Source organism: Biomphalaria glabrata, chromosome 10 (assembly GCF_947242115.1).
Source record: "Biomphalaria glabrata chromosome 10, xgBioGlab47.1, whole genome shotgun sequence".
In the NCBI taxonomy this organism is placed as follows: domain Eukaryota; kingdom Metazoa; phylum Mollusca; class Gastropoda; family Planorbidae; genus Biomphalaria; species Biomphalaria glabrata.
Window position 1 is genome coordinate 24,281,414 of NC_074720.1, and position 24,372 is coordinate 24,305,785.

The 24,372-nt window shown below is 38.9% G+C and overlaps 1 protein-coding gene across 5 annotated transcripts in view; it reads left to right on the forward strand.

The window, feature by feature from the left end:
• The window catches only part of LOC106076176 (uncharacterized), a 161,797-nt gene that overhangs the window by 11,762 nt on the left and 125,663 nt on the right, over nucleotides 1–24,372 (forward strand). For 3 of the 5 annotated variants that reach the window (XR_008780024.1, XM_056043121.1, XM_056043122.1), the window contains exons 1-3: nucleotides 10,855–11,152; nucleotides 12,089–12,237; nucleotides 18,306–18,453. Coding sequence is in view for 4 of the 5 variants with exons in the window: in XM_056043121.1 (XP_055899096.1) it covers nucleotides 11,139–11,152; nucleotides 12,089–12,237; nucleotides 18,306–18,453 (311 nt within the window). In the remaining variant the exon portion in view is untranslated. Of the gene's footprint in view, nucleotides 1–10,854; nucleotides 11,153–11,194; nucleotides 11,456–12,088; nucleotides 12,238–18,305; nucleotides 18,454–24,372 lie in introns of those variants that run through there. The other 2 variants (XM_056043123.1, XM_056043124.1) reach the window with 2 other exon arrangements.

The window sequence follows — 24,372 nt, forward strand, 5'->3', positions numbered from 1 at the left end:
ACCAGCAACTAACTAAAACCCTCTAAATCTACGCCACTTCAAACACCAACAAACTAACCAAACCAACTATCTAACACAAACTGATCAAACCAACTATCTAACTTAATCTCTACAACTACTTCCCTAGACCTAGAGCTACACTAACACTAAAACAAGAACACCTTAGTTCCTTACTATTCACTAAGAACAGAATAAGCCACTAGATCTAAGGCAACACTACAAAAACAAAATAACACTAGATTTACAGCAGCAATATTAGATACAGCAGCATGTATTTCAGCAGCTATATTCAGAAATATCAATAGCATGCAATACATAAATGTTAAACTATAAATACAAAATCATATATTCTACTAGATCTAGAGCATGAACAACATATTCATATCAAGCTAAGCTGTGCGCCGCCATTTTTAATACAGCATGTTGGGAACAACTGCCAACTAGAAAATAAAACTAAATTAAAATATATCTAGCATATTTACACACAGTGTGACATAGATCTAGTGAAATAAAATATAAAATATTTCTACACTTACAGGTACAGAAATATAGAAATGATCATCAAATGATCACACAGACAGTGATATACTTTACTGACCGCTGGTCAACTGTACAGGATGTGGCATGGATGAAACTATTTATACTACTCGCCCTAACCCATATAACAAAAAGCGGAAGTACAAATATTAAATCTGACACTAACCTATAAAAATAAAATATATAAAAATAGCTCTGGGAGCGCAAGCTCACACCTATATTGTTGCATACGCACCTCGCAAAAAAGCGGTCTACATTTAACAAGGTCTTATTAGAAGATAAAACGACATCTCCTACTTAATATATTCTAATTTTTAAACATGTAATTTTACTAATATTCATATAAGTTACACTGAAAATATAATATTTTTTTCGACGCCCCCTTTCCTTGTTGTTAGTTAGTCTTTCGTTTGTCGTTACAAACAGCTAGTACAATTGAAACAATAAAGGTGTTTTATATTTTTACTAAATAAACTTTAAATATAACTTGAAGAAACTTCTTATGTGAACATAAACTCAATAAAGCTTAACTGTTATTACAATATTCCCATATTTAACTTAAGATTGAGATGTTTGTAAAATGTTTGACATGTTTCGGATGTTCCTTCAGAGTTGAAGATAATTACTTCCTAGTCCAAACCTCCCGCAGCGGGCAGGGTTTGAACCCTGGACCATCGATAAATCTGAACGACAGTCCAGCGCGCAAACCGCACGACCAGGCAGCAGATGTAGTAGGGCCTATTAATGAAATATACTGATATTTAAACGAAAGCTAGCTCACCACAAAACAACGTCTTTACACTTTCATGTATCTCAAGATTGTCTGCCGTTTCACATTTGCATTACGTTAAATTCATTATCCTCAATGCATAACCACCAATCAATCGCCTAATTCCGGGGTCGGCAACCTGCGGCTCGCGAGCAACATGCTGCTCTTTAGTTCCATACGCAAATATAATTTATTTTATCGAAACATTTTTTTAAATAGTTCTGAATCTTTTAACGAAGATTAGTCGCCGATTCGATTTCTCAGCCAATTGTACTCGCTTTTTACCACACCCCTCCCCCATTACACGCGTCGTCACTGTTGTCAGTCTGCCGGAAGCTCTCAAATGACGCCGTCGTCGGATGTTTCTATGTAGCTTTTAATTCGCTTTGACGCAAGACGAATCGGCATCTTAACCACGAGCTTAGACTGTGACGTATAGTTTGTTGTTTAAAGTAAATGAGTTAGAAGTGAATTGTCTTCTTAAAGTTAGAAGCAATCTACAAGTAATGCTGATCTGGCAAGCTTTGCGTACCACTAGAAATTGCACAAACAGGAAAACCATTTACAGATGATGAGTAAAGACTGCTTCCTACGTGCGCCTGAAGAACTGTTTCGTGATTTCAAAAACAAACCAGAAGTCTTGAAAAAAAAATCAAACATTTGCCACTATCCGCTGAAACAGTACAAGATAGAATAGCTAAAATATCTTCAAATGTAAAATATTTGCTGGTGGAAGATATTCAACTTTCTTCTGTCTTATCACTTCCTATAGATTAGTCTTGCGACATAAAGACACGGCACAAGTTGCCCATTTTGTCAGGTATATGTCTTCCCAAGGATTGCTACCTCTCTCATGACAAACTTGAAAGGTTGATAGAGCGAATGCCGTGCAAAATTACCTTGAAGACAATAAGATCGATTGAAATAAAATCATTTAAATAGCAACTGATAGAGCCAGAAGTATGACAGGAAAAAAATAAAAGGGTAACAACGATTTGTCGGAGCAAAATAAACCAAGAAATTCTTACGTTTTACTGAATAATGCACCAAGAAGCGCTTTGTGCCCAAAAACGATTCCGACCGAAATAGTTGAGGTCATGAATTTGGTAATCAAGATTATTAACAGCATCTTGTGAAAAGCACTCTACCACTTAAACAAAATGGAGACTCAGTATTCCGACCTCTTCTTCCCAAAAAGTGCTATGACTTTCCAAAGGTAAGGTGATGAAACGTTTAGCTTTTTGCTTGAATGAAATAAATACATTTCTAAATGAAAAAGACATTTATCACATCGAATTAGAGAACGACAAATAGTTGCAAACATTTTACTTTATGATCGATATAACAGAGAACTTAAATGAGCTGAATTCAAAACTGCAAGTAAAGGAAAACCCATCCTATATTTTGGTAGAAGAATTAATTCCTTTTGCAGAAGATATTCAGAGCGGTCAATTACTTCATTTTGAATGTCTATGGCAGTATCGCGATAAAATTAGTGCAACTTTGGACAAGAATTACTTCAGTACAGTTATGAAAAAATCAAAGAGGAATTTCTTGATAGATTTGAGCAGTTCAAAACCAATAAAACTATTTTAGTACACCATCTCAACACAAATAGTAACCATATCCACATTGATCCATTTGTAATTGATACTGGATCTCTGGACATGCAATAGATCGATTTAAAAAGTAAAGGTTTGTGGAGTGAAAATGTACAGAGTTGAAAATCAAGTTGGAGATGTTGGAGGTCCAGAAGTACGTAACGCAACAAAAGTGGACAGCTTTAAAAGGAATGCCGCGAGTTTATTCGGAGCATGGAATACTCAGATTGCTACAGAGAGGTGAAAAGGTTGGCATTTGTAGTGCTGACTATCTTGGATCGACATATGCGACGATACGAGACTGTCTTGATCAAGGTAGACATATATCATATATAACTCACTTTTATTTCCGTCCGATTCTTTGCTTTCGCATAAAACATAGACAACAAACAATGACGTAATATCTTCTAATATTAACACATCCTTCCTTTTGAAGCTATTATCACATCCTTCCTTTTAAAGTTCTTAATACTTATATTTACAAGGAATTTTGACAACTCGACCACTTCTGGTTGTCTTGACCGGCACAGCAAGTTCTCTAGATGTTGGTTCATAATTGTCTGTTTCTTTTGTTCTAACAGTTTGCTGTTCATTGTCTTCGTCGGTGTCATAGTACCCAGAGATGTCTTCTTCGTAGCTCTTGTTTAAAAACCGTTGATTTCGTCTGTATGTTTTCCCATCATTTGTCTTTATGATGTAAGATCTGGGTGATGGATGTTTCTTAATGACGACTGGTGCACAGTCCATTTAAATACCAAAATTTTCGTGCTCGGTCCAGTTAAATACCAAGTTTTGGTGCACAGTCCAGTAAAATACTAAGTTTTGGTGCTCAGTCCAGTTAAATATCAAGTTTTGGTGCTCAGTCCAGTTAAATACCAAGTTTTGGTGCTCAGTCCAGTTAAATATCAAGTTTTGGTGCACAGTCCAGTTAAATACCAAGTTTTGGTGCTCAGTCCAGTTAAATACCAAGTTTTGGTACAAAGTCCAGTTAAATATCAAGTTTTGGTGCAAGGTCCAGTTAAATATCAAGTTTTGTTGCAACGTCCAGTTAAATATCAAGTTTTGGTGCACAGTCCAGTTAAATATCAAGTTTTGGGGCTCAGTCCAGTTAAATACAGAGTTTCGGTGCACAGTCTAGTTAAATACCAAGTTTTGGTGCACAGTCCAGTTAAATACCAAGTTTTGGTGCACAGTCCAGTTAAATAACAAGTTTTGGTGCACAGTCCAGTTAAATAACAAGTTTTGGTGCACAGTCCAGTTAAATATCAAGTTTTGGTTCTCAGTCCAGTTAAATATTAAGTTTTGGTGCACAGTCCAGTTAAATACCACGTTTTGGTGCACAGTCCAGTTAAATATCAAGTTTTGGGGCTCAGTCCAGTTAAATACAGAGTTTCGGTGCACAGTCTAGTTAAATACCAAGTTTTGGTGCACAGTCCAGTTAAATACCAAGTTTTGGTGCACAGTCCAGTTAAATACCAAGTTTTGGTGCACAGTCCAGTTAAATATCAAGTTTTGGTTCTCAGTCCAGTTAAATATTAAGTTTTGGTGCACAGTCCAGTTAAATACCACGTTTTGGTGCACAGTCCAGTTAAATACCAAGTTTTGGTGCACAGTCCAGTTAAATACCAAGTTTTGGTGCACAGTCCAGTTAAATATCAAGTTTTGGTTCTCAGTCCAGTTAAATATTAAGTTTTGGTGCACAGTCCAGTTAAATACCACGTTTTGGTGCACAGTCCAGTTAAATATCAAGTTTTGGTTCTCAGTCCAGTTAAATATTAAGTTTTGGTGCACAATCCAGTTAAATACCACGTTTTGGTGCACAGTCCAGTTAAATACCAAGTTTTGGTGCACAGTCCAGTTAAATACAGAGTTTTGGTACACAGTCTAGTTAAATACCAAGGTTTTGTGCAAAGTCCAGTTAAATATCAAGTTTTGGTTCACAGTCCAGTTAAATATCAAGTTTTGGTGCTCAGTCCAGTTAAATATTATGTTTTGATGCCAAGTCCAGTTAAATATCATGTTTTGGTGAAAAGTTCAGTTAAATACCAAGTTTTGGTGCAATTTCCAGTTAAATATCATGTTTTGGTGCAAAGTCTAGTTAAATATCAAGTTTTGATGCCAAGTCCAGTTAAATATCAAGTTTTGGTGCACAGTCCAGTTAAATACCAAGTTTTGGTGCACAGTCCAGTTAAATATTAAGTTTTGGTGCACAGTCCAGTTAAATACCACGTTTTGGTGCACAGTCCAGTTAAATACCACGTTTTGGTGCACAGTCCAGTTAATGAGTAAAGTATTATTTACACATACATCTTAGATCCACTCCGGAGTCTAAAACTTATGTAACTGTCCTAAGGCAGTGTCGAAGCTATGATGGAGAGATGGGAGGAGATATTAAAAATTCCCCCTATTTGAGGGCCCCCCAAATGATTATTTTATTTACATTAAATATTAAATATCACACAATTATCTCATGTCATGATGTAGAATGTCAAAATGCAGGAGCCCCAAAAAAGGCCAAGGTCACCGGGCACCTAAATCCCTTGCTACGCTACTGTCCAAAGGTCACTGCATTTGTTTTTGCTCTACTCAATCATCCTTCACGGTGTTCGCTGCATATTTTTAGTTTGACTCGAGTCTAAAGTGTTTGTGTCGTGGCCCGCGCCTTGTGTCAGCAGCACAGCTTGGTGACAGGTGAGATGTATGATGTTGACTTGCAGTATTCTAAATAAGTTAATACAGAATTTGTTTTCACACCATGAAGTTATGCTGAGATAGACATGACCAATTCACATCTACTATAAAATAGAATAAACAAAATCTTTTATACGGATGAATAGCTGAGCAATAAATGGACATTTAACTCTAGGCTTCTTTCACCAGATTACACCAGATTACACAATTACGGCTAATGCATAATGCCGTTTTTATTTATCTTATTTTTGTCAATATATTGATTGGCGTTTCCATATTGAATGACACCCCAAAATGATAATTTTTATGTATATATTTCCGTATATTTTAAGGACGTTTTCGTATATTTTGCGATTTCGGGAGATTTCCAGGAGCTACTGGTAAATCGACAGGAGGGCGCGGGAAATCTGTTTTAAGTTATAAAATGGTTTAATAATCTATACACCTTGAATTAGCGCGGGTCTTATGAAAGTTCGGGGCCCACTGCGGTCGCATAGGTTGCATTGGCCTAAGGCCTGTCCTACAACATAGCGGCGTATGCTAAGTCGCCGGTCGACTAGTTTTTTTATTTGGGAAATTTAAAAAATGTCATTCTTTCTATGGGAACTTCCCCCATACCGAGTTGACCTGAGAGGGGCTACAAAACAGCGTGACGCAAAGATTAAACCTATGATAACGCAGCCACAATGAGTGGCCGTCTGTCTAGCCTGCGGATACGTCTGTTGGGCATAAATCCAAAAGCAACATTTCTGAACTGTCATAATCACTCTCTCAACCTGGCAGCTTTTCATTCTGCTGATATAGATCCAACTATTGTCACCTTTTTGGAACTGTACATGAATTGTTCAACTTTTTTTTCCAAATTAACCCCAGAGATGGGCCAAACTGAAAGAAGATGAAGCCGAGATTGAAAAAAAAAAGAGTAATACAAGAGAAGAAGTTACGTCGGCAGTTTCCTTGCATCTCGACTGTTGGAGAATCTTTTTGAATCAACAACTGAAAGAATGGACACTATAAGCAGTGCACAGAATCTGTTCTGTTGTCACAGATAGATATTAACATTAACATACTGTAGACATTAATTAATAATAATGATAATTATAACGGAGACTGTGATTATCAAAGTAGACATAGAAGACTCTTTTTATTTCCGTCAAATCCTTTTGCTTTCGCATAAAACATAAACAACAAACAATGACGTAATGTCATACAATATTAGCACATCCTTCCTTTTGAAGTTATTATTACATCCTTCCTTTTAAAGTTCTTAAGAGTGATATCTACTAGGAACTTTAACAATTCGACCACTTCTGGTTGTCTTGACTGGCACAACAAGTTTTCTAGACGTTGGTCTACAACTGTCTGTTTCGTTTGTTCCAACAGTTTGCTGTTCATTGTCTTCATGGATATCATAGTACCTAGAGATGTCTTCATCGAAACTCTTGTTCAAAAAGCGTTGATTTCTTCTGTATGTTTTTCCATCGTTTGTCTTTAGGATGTAAGATCTGGGTGATGAATTTTTTTTTATGACAACTGCTTTCTGCCATGTTTGTCCTAGACGAACTCTCATTTTCTCTCCGACGGAGTAATCTTTAGGTAGTCTTGCTTTTGCATCGTATTTCACTTAGCTTTTCACCTGTCGTTCGTTGAGTAATCTCTCTGCATTTTCAGCTACCGATTGTTTCAATAGTTTGGGATCAGTTGGAATGATGTCCCCGAGTCTTCTACTCATCAGCAGTTGTGATGGTGAATACGGCAGTCCCTTATCGAAGTATTTCTATACTCGAGCATAGCGAGATATGGATCTTTTTTGTATGCTTTGAATCCTTTTGCTTTCGCAAAAAAATAAAAACATAAACAACTAACAATGACGTAATATCATATAATATTAGCACAGAATTTTATTCATGCAGTGGAAAATTAAGAATTTTTTGTCTATCTGGAATTCTGGTCAAAGCTCCTGCGCCCAATTAATATAGTTCAGAAGAAACTACAAAAGTCTCGACTGCACATACGGGAAGCTGCTGAAGAAATTAGTACTCTTTCATGCTTTCTGCAAAATGATGAGAAAATGACAAAAACCCAATCCATCGAAAAAGCAAAAGAAGGTAGTGAATACTATGGATTCCCTTTAAATAAAAACAACCAGAAGAAAGAAAAGACTTGATGGGAAGTTGAGTTCTAATGTAGGACTGTCAATAGAACTGCAATTCAAACGTGTTGCGACAGAAGAGCTGGAAAGATTTCATATGGAGATGAAGGGCAGATTCCAAAGGCTGGAAAGAAAATGGATACCTTTGGGTTTCTTCTTGAACCAAGACACCTGTTGGATGATGACAAACTGTGTTACCTTTTCCTGTTTGTAGGATGAAATAGATGTCATTGATACAAGGGCACTTTTCATCAACAAACCAGTAATACAATCGCCAATAGAGCTATTGCGGAAACAGGCTTCATATGGTAATGATGTGTGCTCAAACCTTGCAACCTCCTCCGAATACCGCTAACTCAGGCCACTTCCATTGCGTCATGTGAGAGATCATTCTGAAAGCTCAAGTTAATCAAAAACTATCTGAGGAGCACAATGACGCAAGAAAGGCTTATCGTGGCTTTAATGTCAGTGAAGTCACAAATACTAGAAAGTATCGATGTAGATGGTGTTATAGATGTCTTTGGTGCACAGAATGCATGACGTTAAGCGATATGAATTGAGATTTGTCACTTGTGCGTTATTTATCATTAAAAGAGTCTTAATGATTATTTTTTGTTAAGTTTACTGATATACTGAACCAATTTGATTTTGGGCTTTTATATTTTTTGCGTACATTATCTCATGTCATATGTCAAATGTCAAAATGCAAGGGCCCCCAAAGAAGTCAATCCCCCGGGCCCCCAAAGAAGTCAATCCCCCGGGCCCCCAAAGAAGTCAATCCCCCGGGCCCCCAAAGAAGTCAATCCCCCGGGCCCCCAAATCCCTAGCTACGCCCCTGAATTGGACAAAATCGTGGCTTTGTGAAAGTGTATACAAAACTATCTGTTCTGTAGGCATCATTCATTGTTTTAACTTTTAGCTTCACATTTATATTTAGTATTTGTAAAAGCTTTGGTATTTGTATCCGTACTGTAATCTGTTGGTTGGTACCCCTATAGGTATGTAAGTTGCATTTCTGTCGTGTTTTTATTTAAATATAGTTAAGTCTTACGTACTGGTAATGTGTAAGTTCAGTATAGTTTCAATTTATTTTAATGCTGTCACAATGAATCAGGCACTGCATTATATTCGATATTTACTGTACATTTATACGAATGAAACAGCTTCGATGGGAGATTGCCAATGGGAACAGCTTTGCCTACATGGCTACAGAATCCAAGGAAAGTATTCCTATTGATGCAGGAGCTAATTCATTGCAACTCGTATTACGCTCTTATACGATTTCCAAACAGCGGGAAGAAACAGTGTCACCTGGGCTAAACAAAGTTCCACAAGTAGTGACATTCTTCAGCCAGAGAGCAGCAACCTGCTTAAAGCTATCGGTGACGCAGTAGTCCCTCACGGGGAATCACAACATGCCAGAAGCAGGTGAATTCTGAACCTATGAGTTAAAACCTGCAAGAAGTTCCGCAAGGGGGAGTTACTAAATGACAGAAGCAAGTGATGAATCACGATGATTCGCACAGGAAAGGGCAGGTGAACATTATACGCTAGAAGTAGCCAGCATCCCTCCCCGCCCTACGAATGATCTAGAGATTAAAAAAGGAAGGGGAAATGGAGTAGACGTGAACTATGTTTTGTTAATGTTTGTATTCGTGTTCATATTTGTAAGCGTGTTAATGTTTGTATTCGTGTTCATATTTGTAAGCGTGTTAATGTTTGTATTCGTGTTCATATTTGTAAGCGTGTTAATGTTTGTATTCGTGTTCATATTTGTAAGCGTGTTAATGTTTGTATTCGTGTTCATATTTGTAAGCGTGTTAATGTTTGTATTCGTGTTCATATTTGTAAGCGTGTTAATGTTTGTATTCGTGTTCATATTTGTAAGCGTGTTAATGTTTGTATTCGTGTTCATATTTGTAAGCGTGTTAATGTTTGTATTCGTGTTCATATTTGTAAGCGTGTTAATGTTTGTATTCGTGTTCATATTTGTAAGCGTGTTAATGTTTGTATTCGTGTTCATATTTGTAAGCGTGTTAATGTTTGTATTCGTGTTCATATTTGTAAGCGTGTTCATATTTGTAAGCGTGTTAATGTTTGTATTCGTGTTAATGTTTGTATTCGTGTTCATATTTGTAAGCGTGTTAATGTTTGTATTCGTGTTAATGTTTGTATTCGTGTTCATATTTGTAAGCGTGTTAATGTTTGTATTCGTGTTAATGTTTGTATTCGTGTTCATATTTGTAAGCGTGTTAATGTTTGTATTCGTGTTAATGTTTGTATTCGTGTTCATATTTGTAAGCGTGTTAATGTTTGTATTCGTGTTAATGTTTGTATTCGTGTTCATATTTGTAAGCGTGTTAATGTTTGTATTCGTGTTAATGTTTGTATTCGTGTTCATATTTGTAAGCGTGTTTGTTGGTCGTGACCTGTCCGGGACTATGTTATTTTGTCATGTGTTTTATTGAACTCAAGTTTAAACAGACTGTATAGTCAAGTTTAGTGTAAATATAATTAGGTCATTGCCTTGACTCAAATCTAGACTGAACAATCTAATGGAGAGTTGTTTGTAAATATATATATATATAAACTTGAGGTTATCCAGCATTATTTGTCCTTTGACTGGCATGTATAAAATACATCCTACTTTAGTCATTGCAGCAATACACACACACACGACTTTGTTGACTGGACTGTGTGGACACCGACGTTCATTATTGACTGATTTGTACAGCTCTGTTTTTGACTAGTCTGCAAACGGACTGGTCTGTACAATTTATTGAATCTATGAATGGAGTGTACATTATATTTGTACACAACGACTTCTAAAAAAAATAATCTTGGATAACACAGCGCCTTAACCAACATAATCTCAGCAAACACAATTAGGCTACATAACGCTAAATCCTAATTGTTACCAATGTCTAATCTCACACCTAATGTTCAGCCCCTCCAAGCTTTTAGGAATGAAATGATTTCCTCCTAATCTTGTCACCAATAGAAGCCTACCCATCTTTGAGTGTAAATATTTAGTTTCAACTTCGTATTATTTAGTTCAAACTTCCTGCTAGTATCTACCAACACGTAGAATATAGCCATCTGTCATGGAGAGGTATGGCGAGAATGTTACTTTAATATTTTAGTATGATTGTTATATCCCCTTGTTGTGAATGCGAAGTGTTGCACGTGTTATGGACTGAATGATTTAGCCATCGTTGAATGTGCGAGAGAGTGTGTTAAGTCAGTAAGGTCTTGCTCCCGGTCCAGGAAGGTTGGATAGTCGCTTCCTGGACTGGTTTTTGTTTAGTAATATTTATTGTGCATTATTGAGCTATATTGGATATTAAAATATCATTGTTATATTCTTGGAGATCTAGAGTTGGGAGTTATGTGTATCTATTGGTAACTGTTCTTATTTGAGTAACTAAGCAAGTATTAAGTAATTGTAATTGAATATTGAAGAATTTAAGAATCAAGTAATATTTGTTCGTATAAGGGAAACCCCTAGAGAGCCAAGTTAAGCAACACAAGAGCAAAGCACACATATATATATAATTTGGAATCCTGACATCTGACATTCTTGACAACATCCTGCTAGTATCTACCAACACGTAGAATAAAACCATCAATGTACATCTTCACAACACATATTTCAAACGAGCCATCATTATTTGTAACCTGATGTAGTGACAACTTGAAACCATTGTAAGCAACATTTCAAAGCTCATGACATCTCAAAAGAATATTTGTTTGTTATCTCGTTCATCTTCCCTTTCAGTGAGACCTATAAATAACTTTTTATCTAGATATTTATCTTCAAACAGCTCTGCCATGATGCCCATTTAGAGAAATAAAAAGGATTAACTAAAAATACAATGTCCTTTAATGTATCCTTCTTGGACAATCTCTTTTTACTTGCAACCATATCGTTTTGTCCAGAACAAAGGAAGTAGTTTGCGCTCACCTTTCAACTCACATTTTTTAAATTTTATTTTGGTCTCGACCGTTTGAGCAAAATTGGATCGATAGGAAATCAGTTTATTGTTTCTAAAATAATAATTTTGTGCATTAATTGTAAAACAATCCACGTTGTTTCATTTGTGTTTTTATAGTAAAAGATTATCTATAGCACTATATTAAGGGAGCAATTCGACATACGGTATTTCGTCCTGTACTACAGACCAACTCAGTTTCCTCTCGGGTCCTATTTATGTCAGTCAGGAAGGCTGAAAAACTGTTTTTGTCATGAGAGCGCTTTCAACAAAATGATAATGAGTGAAGTGTTGACCTGAAATAGATTTCTAGTTTCATGATTCAGTCTCTTTTTTCTATGCGCAGGTGGACAAACATTCAAACAAAAACAACAACGAGAAACTACTTTATTCAGATCTCTTTATTCAGTCGGATTGATATTGTGCAAAAAACAACAACAACAACAACAAGAATGCACTGGATACCATCACTAATTCTATTATACTTTTCATTCAGTAAGTTATTTATACTAATCATTCAATTTAGTGTATTTTACTTTCTCTGCTAGAAATAGTTTGCATCAACGGACGAAATCAAGTTTCAATATTTCAATTAGATGTAATACTTATGCTGTTACTTCAAATACATAATAAAAGCAGCACTACAAAGTTTTAAATTTCCCTAGGTCTTTTCAATACGTTACTATTATACACTTGCCTAGGTTAAAAAAACTTTGGTTCAAACATGCTTAGGTTACAACATAACTATGTCGTTGCGCGCTTCGTACCTGACACTCCCTCTTTGTTCCCTTCACAAATGTGTTTCATGTTGAGAGAAGTCGTTTTAGTGAAGAGTGGAGACAAACAGTTTTGAAAGGAAAGGGGAAAAGCCGCTATAAGTTTTTGTGTTTTAGTATTTTAGTATTTTAGATCATTCCAAATTCTGATGCAAGCAGATTTTTTCCATAAAAATACACCACTTTTAAATGAAAAACTTCAAAAAAAAAAGGTCACAGACCTCTCCTTTAATAACTCATGCTCCATTCGTGGATTCGCGCATTGACGCTAACAGCTTGCATCTAAGGCAGGGATTCTCAGCCTTGTAGATCGCGACCCCTTTGGGGTCCTAATAACCATTTGCCAGGAGTCGCCTAAGACTACTGGAAATTTGGATATCTCGTCGGAAGTTTTCTTTTTAACTGTCGTTTCTAGCAGCAAGAAGATGTGAACCATAGGTGGTTTATATTTAGAATTCAATGTTTGTATTAAAATAAAATACAAAGTGGGGGTGACATGCTAAAAAATAAAGAGATATTGCCATAGTCAAATAGTGAGTCGGAAGAGCCAAAATTTTTGTATAGCTGTCATTCGATAATAGATGTAGCAGACATTTTAATTTTTGCAGCACATATATTGAAACTACTATCCGTCAAACGCTGAACTCCTTTGTGGAATCAAACAATATTTGTATTTTAAAGATTTAAGCACGTAGTAAAGCAAGTGAAAATAATAATACGCCACCGTTTTTGAGTCCTATAGTTCCCATGTTATGGAAGGGAATATATCATTAGGCAACATCTCGAGCAACAGAACGTACAGACATGAAAATAGAGATCTACCACAATAGTGAATATACTTCTACTTAGAGATAGACTTTAAAATTAATATACCAATATAATAATAATAAGGCTTGTCATCGAGTCCGAAGATTAACGAGGAATGCAATATATCCCGTGATTCGCAGCCCCAGCTGTGACCTACATATCTTCCCACAACCAGGGCAAGCATGACCATTGTCCGCCTATGGTCGATTAAGATTTTCTTTTCGCCGTCTGCGTCTGTCCTTGGCAGCAGATTTCCATTTGGTCTCAAATGTGCACCCCGCGGCCTTCGTGAGTGACCTCCAGCTGTCTGTCTCGTTCTGAGACCGCATGCAACCAGGTGCTCTATTATACGTCTGCTATGGCAAGTAAGCTGGTCTTTCCGTGGGGCACCCCTGTTAAGTCGACCACCTTTTAGCTCTCCAAAAAAAAAAACGCTTTTGGAATGCGTTCGTCCCCCATACGGGATACGTGCCCTACCCAGCGTAACTGTCGGACCATAAGAAGTCCCTCTATACTAATCTATACTGTCCATACCGGCGTTTGCAAGGACATCGCTGTTTGTAGTGCTGTCTTGCCACCGTATGTCCATGATGGAGCTCAAGCATCTTTGGTGATAGCGTTCAAGTAGTCTTAGTTGTTTTCTGTATATTACCCATGTCTCAGATCCATATAGAAGGGTTGAGAGAACCACTGCTTGGTAGACACTTTTTTTTGTAGACAGGTGGAACGATCTATTCCGCCAACTCACTCCTGGCGTCCAAAAGCATTACTGGCCATGACCAGACGGTTATCAGCTTCCTTGAAAGTGAGGTGTCATTCGATACCATGCTTCCTAGATATGTGAAGTGGTCTACCAGGTTAAGGGGACGTCCATTCACGGTGATCTTTGGGGCTGGGTAGGTCTTACTGGGTTACTTCTGAGACATGACTTCTGTTTTCCCGAGGTTTATAGATAAACAGAAAGAGGTGGCAGCGTACGCGAATTCGTTGACTGCGTTCTTTATATCATGCTCATTGTGGGCTAGCACGGCGCAATTATCAGCTTAGAGGAGCTCTGTTATGGCCATTTCTTTTGTTTTATATGGGATAGTAGACGTCGAAGATTGCCGTCCGAACGAAACCTGATGTAGATGCCTTCGTGCAATTGCTACCTCATTTGAATCAGCATTACGCCACAAAAGATAGCGAATAGAGTAGGAAAAAGTACACAGCCCTGCTTTGCGAAATTTTTTATTGGGAAATGATCGACAGGTCACCATTGTGTCTAATCTGTCCCACATGAAACTGCTTGAGAATTGATAGGATCGTAGTTGGGTATCCGAGCCTGTCCAAAATCCTCCCTAAATCATCGACCGTGTCGAAAGCCTTGGTGAGGTCCGCGTATATATAGATTTACATAGTATACTATACTGAAATCTAGTCTAAAATCAAGACTAACTCTAAGACTCTAGATCTAGACTACCTAGAGTTACGTCTAGAGCAGTGGTCTTCAACAGGGGCGCTATCGCGTTTTCGTAAAGTTGGGGGGGGGGCGCTGAGAGCCAAACGGGCTGTAGGGGGGCACTGGGAACAACAGTTTTGTGAAACAAATAAAAAGCTACATGTTAAACTCTTATTGTAAACTGAAGTTTGCTGGATTTCGAAAGGGAGTTGTTATGGCTCATTTTTCTAAGCTCTTAGATACATACAATTTTGGATTTTTTGTTTGAGAAACAGGAAGATTCAACGTTTGGCAATGACTTAAAGCTTGTTAAAAAAATTGTTTTACATGGTCGGCATCTAACATAAACAAAGGAAACCAAGCTCCGACTGTAAGGAAAGAAATGTACTTTCATTTTCTCTTTAATCGAGATATTAAATCTATTTTAAAGGGTTTTACAATCTCACATAACTTGTTTGTTAACAAATGAATTACTGCTTAAGGACATCGATGTCTACGCAATTCACCTAACAATGCTCTATGAGGAAAAAACGATTCACTTCTAGGATGTAAATAAATTTTAAAAATTAAAGATAAATGACAATTATTAAACATCTGTTACTGATTTTCAAATTGAGTTGCGGGAAAAAATAGATTTACAAAATTATATCTTCAGTTAAAAGAATGTTAACGTAGGAGGCACAACAGAGATATGGCTGGACTTCAATGTTTCAGTACAATTTCAAAACTGTGGTCGGAAATGGAATTATTTGTTAGCTAAGTCCATCAACATACATGGTGAACCTAGATGTAGCCTTGCTTTGGCTCATTTAAAGCTTGACATTTCTAACATTGTCAGACTGCAGGAGGCACAAGGTTTCCATTAGCTTAATTTCATTTTGTACTGAATTCAGCAATAATAATGTTTGCATTAAAAATAAAACTAAATTTACTATTAAACCTAAAAAAAAAAAATTGCCCAAATATTCAGTAATTTCAAAAGGAACTATTCTTAGGATTTGAAAGAAAGTCATGGCAATGAGATTAATTTTTGTATGTAATCACTGCAAATTATTTGGCATATTTTTTTTTAGAATGATAATAATGGCAATGTCTTCGATTCCGAAGATTAAGGCTGAGTGCAGTATTTCACATAACTACGTTAACTCGTTGTATCCTGCATATTTTCCCGAATTTCCTGTAGACAAAGCCTTTGACCGCATGCGCTCTTTTAAAGTTTTCTTTCCGTCTATTGGCGCCTAATTTCAATAATGGGTCTCAAATGTTTGTCCTTCAGCTTTTGTGAGAGCTCTCCAACTGTCTATCTCAGAAGCCATCTGCTGCCAGGTACTTTCCTTATGCCAGTGAGGGCGAAATGGCGCCTCAGTTTATCTTTATAGCGCTTACGGAGGACACTTCTGTAACGCCGTCCTCCTCTAAGCTCGCTAAAGAAAATAGCCTTTGGCATGCGGTCGCCTCCCATGCGGGATAAGTGTTATTAACAGCATATAAATTAATAAACAAATGACATGTTATGCAAATTTGCCTTCTCACGCTTCTTTATCATTGTTTTTCTTACAGGGTTGGGGGGGGGGGGGCGCTGGCGAATTTTTTAAAAGAAAAAATACGAAAAGGGGGCGGTAGGCCAAAAAAGGTTGAAGACCACTGGTCTAGAGTAAATTCTGATTATCTTAGATTCTATTTCTACTATATATATAATCTAAATATATATTCTTGAAGTAGATCTATACTGATTCTTTAGTTACAATTTAAATTCAGCTTGAATATTTATGATTATATAGATTACATATTATAACTAGATATATAGATCTATGACTATTATGACAAGGTCCATGGCATGTGTGAGATCAATTTTTCAAAGCAACTATAATTAATGTACTTCATCTAAAACAAGTGCATTCATATATTCACATATTTTTTATATATTTATTAGCTCAGCATTATTTTGGACCAATGTTTCAAAACGACTGATAAAAGAACTCATAGGCCTATATAAACATCAGGAGAAAACACAACCCCTTAACTCAAGAAAACATTAAGAAATTAAAACAGACACAAAATAGATAGTGAGATTCGTAACAAATGAATATTCACAATTTATTACAGTAACACCTTTTAAAAATCATTAAAAGTTTTAAAATCACAAAACAAAAATTATTTCTACAATTATTTTTGTGTGTGAAATTTTGTATAGGAAGATGCCGGGTACTTGGAGTAAGCTAGTCCTAAAATAAATACACAGATCTTGGGTAAAAGACTCGTCAAATAAAGTACTGTAAATGTGTAGTTTCAGGCGCTTGTTTCAAGTCTTTTCTTTCTATAACCTCTATCGGGTTTGATCCCAACTACCCATATTTTTGTGCAGAAGTTTTTTCTTTATCAGGCACACTTAAAATCCCCCCACCCGGGCAGTGACCCGGGCAACATTAACATTTCTCTCTAATAAAAAGAATGAAACCAAAAAAACAACAACAATGAAACAAAAAACATTCACAATAACCACTCCAACTTAGGGGGCCTGGATCCCCCACCCCCGCCTACGCCCTTGGCTGTGTGGGTGACATTGTTCCGACCATAACAAATGTTCAGGCTTTCATCTCGTTATTCAAAGCCCTAGCCTTAACTCAAAGAGATTAATCATTTTCTTTTTACAAGTGAAAGAGACCAACACATGAAATAAATCACTCAAAATAAATGACTCTGTACAGATTCATGAATGTTTAAACAATTTAACTACAGATTGTATAATCTAATGAATGTTTATACAATTTAACTACATATTGTATACTCTCATTAATGCTTGTACAATTTAACAACAGGTTGTATACACTCATTAACGTTTGTACAATTTAACTACAGGTTGTATACACTCATTAATGTTTGTACAATTTAACTACAGGTTGTATACATTCATTAATGTCTGTGCAATTTAACTACAGGTTGTATACACTCATTAATGTCTGTTCAAATTATTTACAGGTTGTATACACTCATTAATGCTTGTACAATTTAACTACAGGTTGTATACACTCATTAATGCTTGTACAATTTAACTACAGGTTGTATACACTCATTAATGCTTGTACAATTTAACTACAGGTTGTATACACTCATTAATGCTTGTACAATTTAACTACAGGTTGTATACACTCATTAATGCTTGTACAATTTAACTACGGGTTGTATACACTCATTAATGCTTGTACAATTTAACTACAGGTTGTATACACTCATTAATGTCTGTTCAAATTATTTACAGGTTGTATACACTCATTAATGCTTGTACAATTTAACTACAGGTTGTATACACTCATTAATGCTTGTACAATTTAACTACAGGTTGTATACACTCATTAATGCTTGTACAATTTAACTACAGGTTGTATACACTCATTAATGCTTGTACAATTTAACTACAGGTTGTATACACTCATTAATGCTTGTACAATTTAACTACAGGTTGTATACACTCATTAATGCTTGTACAATTTAACTACGGGTTGTATACACTCATTAATGCTTGTACAATTTAACTACAGGTTGTATACACTGTCAGCTGAAGGATTTTGAAGGCCCTCCTTACCAAATCCCACCTTGTTCAAATGCTGAAATCTTAGTTAAGTGTAGAAACATTCTGGACACCACATTGAGAACTAGTTCAATCAATAATACGCTTGATTTATGTAGGTAAGTACTCGCTACATATGCATTATTTTGAATCAAATTATTATTGCCCAATCTTCCATGCAGACCACTTCTCTCTGTTGTATTAGTTATATTATCATTGATAAAACATTCCTAACCGGCGTTGTATGTCTAGAGACGAGATCCTTTACACTATGTTCTTTTTATAGGCTTCGCGACGTTGTGGTACACCCTGTCCGTCTCTTGTTTTTATATTGGGGAAGATAGTGTTGTGGTTGTTGATAGCTTGCAGTTCACAGTTTCTAATATTCATGCTGACAATATTGAAACCTGCCTTTTTACCTACCTTCCCTTCGGGAGCCGATCTGATTTTGTGTTTCCACACAAACTGTCTTTGTAACCTTGTTTTTTTTTTAACTTCATACGTTGCAGCTTCTTGACTGGACGAACGAACCTGTTTCTAGATCTACATTTCCCGGCTGGACTCTCAGCGCTACTCAGTAATAAATGTTCACCTGTCACACCGTTGCCTAAACTCGAGGCCAAAAACCGCCTTCACTCCTTCACCATCAGGCAGTTGACGTCACATTGAGTAATATTTCCTATGGGATTAGAGCCACTATAATGGCTACTAACTAACCCTTTAGCAGGAAATTATTAAAACATCAAACAAAAGCATCAGGATTTATTGCAAGAAATTTGTACAAATCAGACAGGAACATAAAACTAAAATGCTATTTAACCTTAGGCCAATATTAAAAGTTGCATTCTCTGCTTTAGACTTCATGTTTTTGTCTCCAGTTCTACCTGCATACTTATATTTGTCTGTCTATTTCTACCTGCATACTTGTCTGCCATCTAGCCTTCAGGCATTTGCGCTATATTGAAAATGATGACGTTAATTTGATAAAACTAAGTATATTCACACATTTACACACATAATTTAGAATTAAGATTTAATAATGCTTGTCTTCGAGGAATGCAGTATTTCCCGTGGCTACGCAGCCCCAGCTGTGATCTACATATTTTGCCACATCCAGGACAAGCATAACCATTATCAGCAGATGGTCGATGTGACAGGTGGGGAAATGTGACGTGTGTTTGGCGCGTTTAATGTCTAGGGGATGATTATTTTTAAAGCTATCACACACCAACCTATCAGCATATGAATCGGGAGCAGACACGCAACGAGACAAGCAATGAAAGATAGATACAAAAGTTAAAAAGAAGAATATTTATTTACATAAATATTTACAGATAATAATAAAAAGGGGGAGGGTTTGCATCTATCTCTGGTGAATACTATGTTTAATCATCACTCTTGCACCTAATAAGAGAGTATGTCACTTTGTCCTCTGACTTAGCTGGTTTTCCTGTTGATGTCGCAGCTGGCTGTGTCCTGGCTTGAGGTTCTGCAGCTGGAGGAGGCGCTCTAGCGGATAGAGGGACGCCGGAGATATAGTTCTTGTGGAGTCTCAATCCCCAAAATCTAATATCTGTAGTGGGCACAGTAGGGCGGGTGGCCGGCTACCGTGGGCACAAGGTTACTGCTGGCAGAGCTGATCTGCCGTGGGCAGCGTAGTTGACAGGATATGTCCAGTGAGTTGCAGAGGGTTGGCGTAGCTATGACGTCTCACACAGATCTGGTCTATAGGGACGTCGCACCTAATAGCTTGACAGGTGGGCTGTCGAATAGGCGGGCAATGCCGATAGCGCCAAGTGGTAGAGTTGAGTAGATCTCAGTAGGCAAGTGCAGTTCTGAATAGCACTAAGCACATAAATAGGTAAATAGGCAGGTAAATAGATCGTTGATCCAATAAATAAATAGGCAGAAACCTGAGGGAGGCTGCGGATAAATAAAGACAAGTTAGGACATGTCTCTCATGCATCTTATCGATGCCCTCGACTGAGGTGCATTTGTCAGATTGGTAAAATTGCTTTAGAGCACAATGGGGAGATGATGACAAATGGGATTTGGAAAATAGATGGCAGATAGTAGCAATATAGAAATGTACATAAAAGGGGAAATAATAATATAAGAATGTACAATAATAATCTCAAATAAACAACACAGGTGGATAGAGAAAGAAAAAGGGGGGGGGGTTGAATTGGGCGGTGGTCAGCGACCAAGACGGTTTGTTTACATATGACCGTGGGTCGAGAACAATGGAGCGCGCTTGAATGGAGAGGGTGTCCGTTCAAGCGGCGCAACTCTCATTAGAGTAAAATGACTACAGGGGAGATAATTCCTTACAGGGGGGGGGATAATTCATATCTCTTTTCTCGACGCAGTATCAGTGCGCTAGTGAAATTATCAAGGCGGCCAACCGAGATAAAGGAAATAAAATAAGATGTACAAATATATACACGGTTGCATCAACGATCAATTGAGCAACGTAGCATTAATAGATTAATGCAATACATAAATAAATACATAGGGCATGTTTATGTTTTCTACTTACGCCAGTGAGAAATACACAATGCACTAATTAAATATAAATGAACTAAGCAAAATAAACATGATAATATCCAATGGAAATAGCAAAAAGGTAATTAAGAGGGAACTTGTGATTAAGTTCGGCTTACCACCAGGTATTCCTCTAGGAGAAAGAATGTACGAAGTAGTCCAGACTCGATTGCTCAGATATATTGAGAAAGGAGAGAGAGTCTGACTTGATTTAATTTACCTTATATACAGGCCTGGAGAATGTGGGTGGAAACAGGAAATGTCCTAGGCTAAGAATTATCTTACACGTGGGTGAAGTCCGACAAGAGATGGGATTCGCACATTGGGAGGTCAATGGGCGTGTTTGTCCTCGTGGTCTCCTAGATCAAAGAGAGGCATAGGAGAAAGGGATGGGGGAGTGTCTTGCATTCCACACAAGGTGGTGTCCACTGCGGCCGTCAGACATCCTGCCGATAAGATCAAAGAGTCTGTGTGTATCTTTGCCCCGGTCAAGGGAAGATAAATCGAAAGACGTGGCCTAGCTATCTCCAATGTGGTCAACTAAGTCTAGTCTGGAGCGGAAAAGGTGGTGCGGGTGAAGAATTTAGGGGTAGGATGGGGAAATAATTAAAATAAAATAAACAAATAATGAAAAATAATAATTAATGCTGTGATAAATTTGAGTGACTCTGACAGCGAGTTTTTGACTTGTCACATACGCCGCCGCCAAGATGGATCTATCGCAGAAGATCCATAAAGTGCGAGCAGACTGATGTCACTCTAACTTTAAGATCAGTTGTTATCACAGCATTAGAAAAAAAAATCTGGAAAAATAAAAGGTTTTCATGCCAGGGGGAGAGACTGTCAAAGTCTGTCCGTGGTCTACTTTCCGTCCCGGATTATGTAGCCACCTGGGTGAAACATTTGGGGTTGCTTGGGAGAGTAGATTGGGCGAGATCGAGCTCCGTGGAATCTGGCAGTGGGTGGCGGCTGAGGAAGTCGGGGGCGGAATTCTCGCTCCCTGGGACGTGCTCTATATGGAATGAGTACGGTTGGAGGAGGAGCGACCACCTCATGAGCCGGGCATTTAGATGTTTGCTGGATGATAAATACGACAAGGGCTTGTGGTCGGTTTGGAGAACGAAATGTTTGCCATAGAGGTACGCCTGGAACTTTTCGATTGCCCATACTAGGGCTAGACACTCGAGCTCGATGGCCGCATAGTTGGATTCCGCTTGGTTAAGCTAACGGCTGGCGTATGCCACTGGGAAGAGTGTGTCGCCCGAACCTTTCTCTGGCTGCATAAGAACTGCCCCAAGGCCGTAGCCGCTGGCGTCAGTCCTGAGCACAAAGGTTTGAGAGAGATCCGGTAGTTTCAGCACAGGGGTGGACGTGAGGCACTTCTTAAGCGTTTGAAAGGCTACCTCGCAGTCTTCAGTCCAGATTATCTTGTCGGGCTGACTTTTTTTTGTGAGATTCGACAACGGAGCCGCCACGGAGTTGAACTTCGGTATGAACTTCTGATAGTACCCGCACATTCCCAGGAACGATCTAACCCCCGTCTTGTTGATGGGACGAGGGGCCTCGAGCAGCTGCGCCACTTTCCCTTCATCGGGTAGGAGCCGGTTGAGTTGAATAGTGTGGCCCAGGAACCTAAGCCGATCGAATCCAATGAGACACTTGCCCTGGCCGTGAGCCCGGTCTCTCGAAGCCTGCTCAAGAGCGACGAGATGAGCTTCACGTGTTCTGCCCAGTCTTCCGTGGCTATCAGAATATCATCGATGAAATTCTGGATGCCTGGATTGCTGATCGGGGCCAGCAGTTTCCTCATCATTCTGTTGAAGACACTGGAAGAGTTGTTGAGTCCGAAGGGGACAGTCTGAAACTCGTAATGGCCTTGGGGGGTGCTGAAGGCTAGCATGGGGCGGCACTCAGGGTCCAATTTGGTAGTACCCCCGGCTCAGGTCAAACTTACTAAAGTACCGGGCGTTACCCAACTTTGCAAAGATGGTTGAGGGGTCTGGGAGGGGCTCGGCTTGGAATTCAGCCACCGCATTTAGTCGCCTGAAATCTATGCACATCCTGTGGCCACCATCCTGTTTGCGGACTAGTACCAGTGGTGCGTTATAAGGCGATAAAGATGGCGCGATGATTCCAGCTTTTAATAGCTCCTCCACCTCCTGCCTGACTATTTCAGCCTTGGCATGTGGCAGGGGATAGGCTTTGGCTCTTATCGGTTCGTCGTTGAGGAGCTTCATCGAGAACCGTTCCAGCGTGGTCCTTCCAGGTTTGTCCGAGAGGACATCTTGGAATTCGGCCATCAAGGACTCGACCTCCGCCTTGCGGCTGTCCTCCATTTGTGGGCAAATGTTTACGTCCCGATATGTCTCTTTGGGGAGGAGAGGATACTCGACCAGCTCCCTGGGCTCTTCCACCTCTTCGGCCACGGAAATCACCATCAAGCTCTGTGCGGAGTCTGGCGAGGGCCTTTCCGCATAGAGCTTGAGGAGATTGACATGGTACATCTTCTCCTTGCGCCTTGTTCGGATTACGTAGTTGGTGGGGGAGACCTTCTTAGTCACCTCGAAAGGACCTTGCCAGCAGAGCTGGAGTTTGTTGGTGCTCTTAGGCAACAACAGGAGCACCTTATCTCCGACTTTGAGAGCTCGTTCTCTGGCTCTCTGGTTATAATACCGTTCCTGCCTCCTACGAGCCTTAAGGAGATTGTCCCGAGCTATAGACCTCATCTCTTGTAACCTCCCTTGAAGATCTTGGACGTATTTGGACACGGTTTTGACTTCCTCTTTGACATGTTCCTTGGTCCATGTTTGCTTGAGGATTTCTAAGGGCCCTCGAGGATGAGCCCCAAAAATGATTTGGTAAGGGGAGTACCCTAGGCTGGCCTGGGGCACTTCACGGTACGCAAACAGCACAGCCGGGAGATAATCGTCCCATTCCTCTGGCTTGCCTTCAGTGAGGCGACGGAGCATGGTTACCAGGGTGTGGTTGAACCGCTCGACCAGCCCGTTCGCCTGCGAATGATAGACCGACGTGCGCAAGTGTTTTGAGTTGAACAGGGCGTAGGCCTCTTTCATCAGTTTCCCTGTGAACTGAGAACCGTTGTCGGTGAGAATTACCTCTGGAAACCCAATCCTCGTGAAGATGGGGAACAAAGCATCTGCCACATGTTTAGCATCGATGCTGGGCAGGGGGGCCGCTTCTGGCCATCGCGAGGCTTGACAGATGACGCAGAGGATGTAGGCGTTCCTCCTTTTTGTGCGGGGCAAGGGACCTAGTAGGTCGACCGACACTCGCTTAAAAGGGGTGTCAATTAACGGAGTCCTCCCTAACGGAACCGGCAGCACTCGATGTCGCGGGGAAGTCTTCTGACATTGGGGGCATGAGGACACGTATCGCTTAATGGCCGCCTGCATGCCAGGCCAGTAGTAGTGGACCTCGATTCTGCTAAGAGTAGCGTCCTGACCCAGGTGGGCGCTTAGGGATGAGGCGTGGCC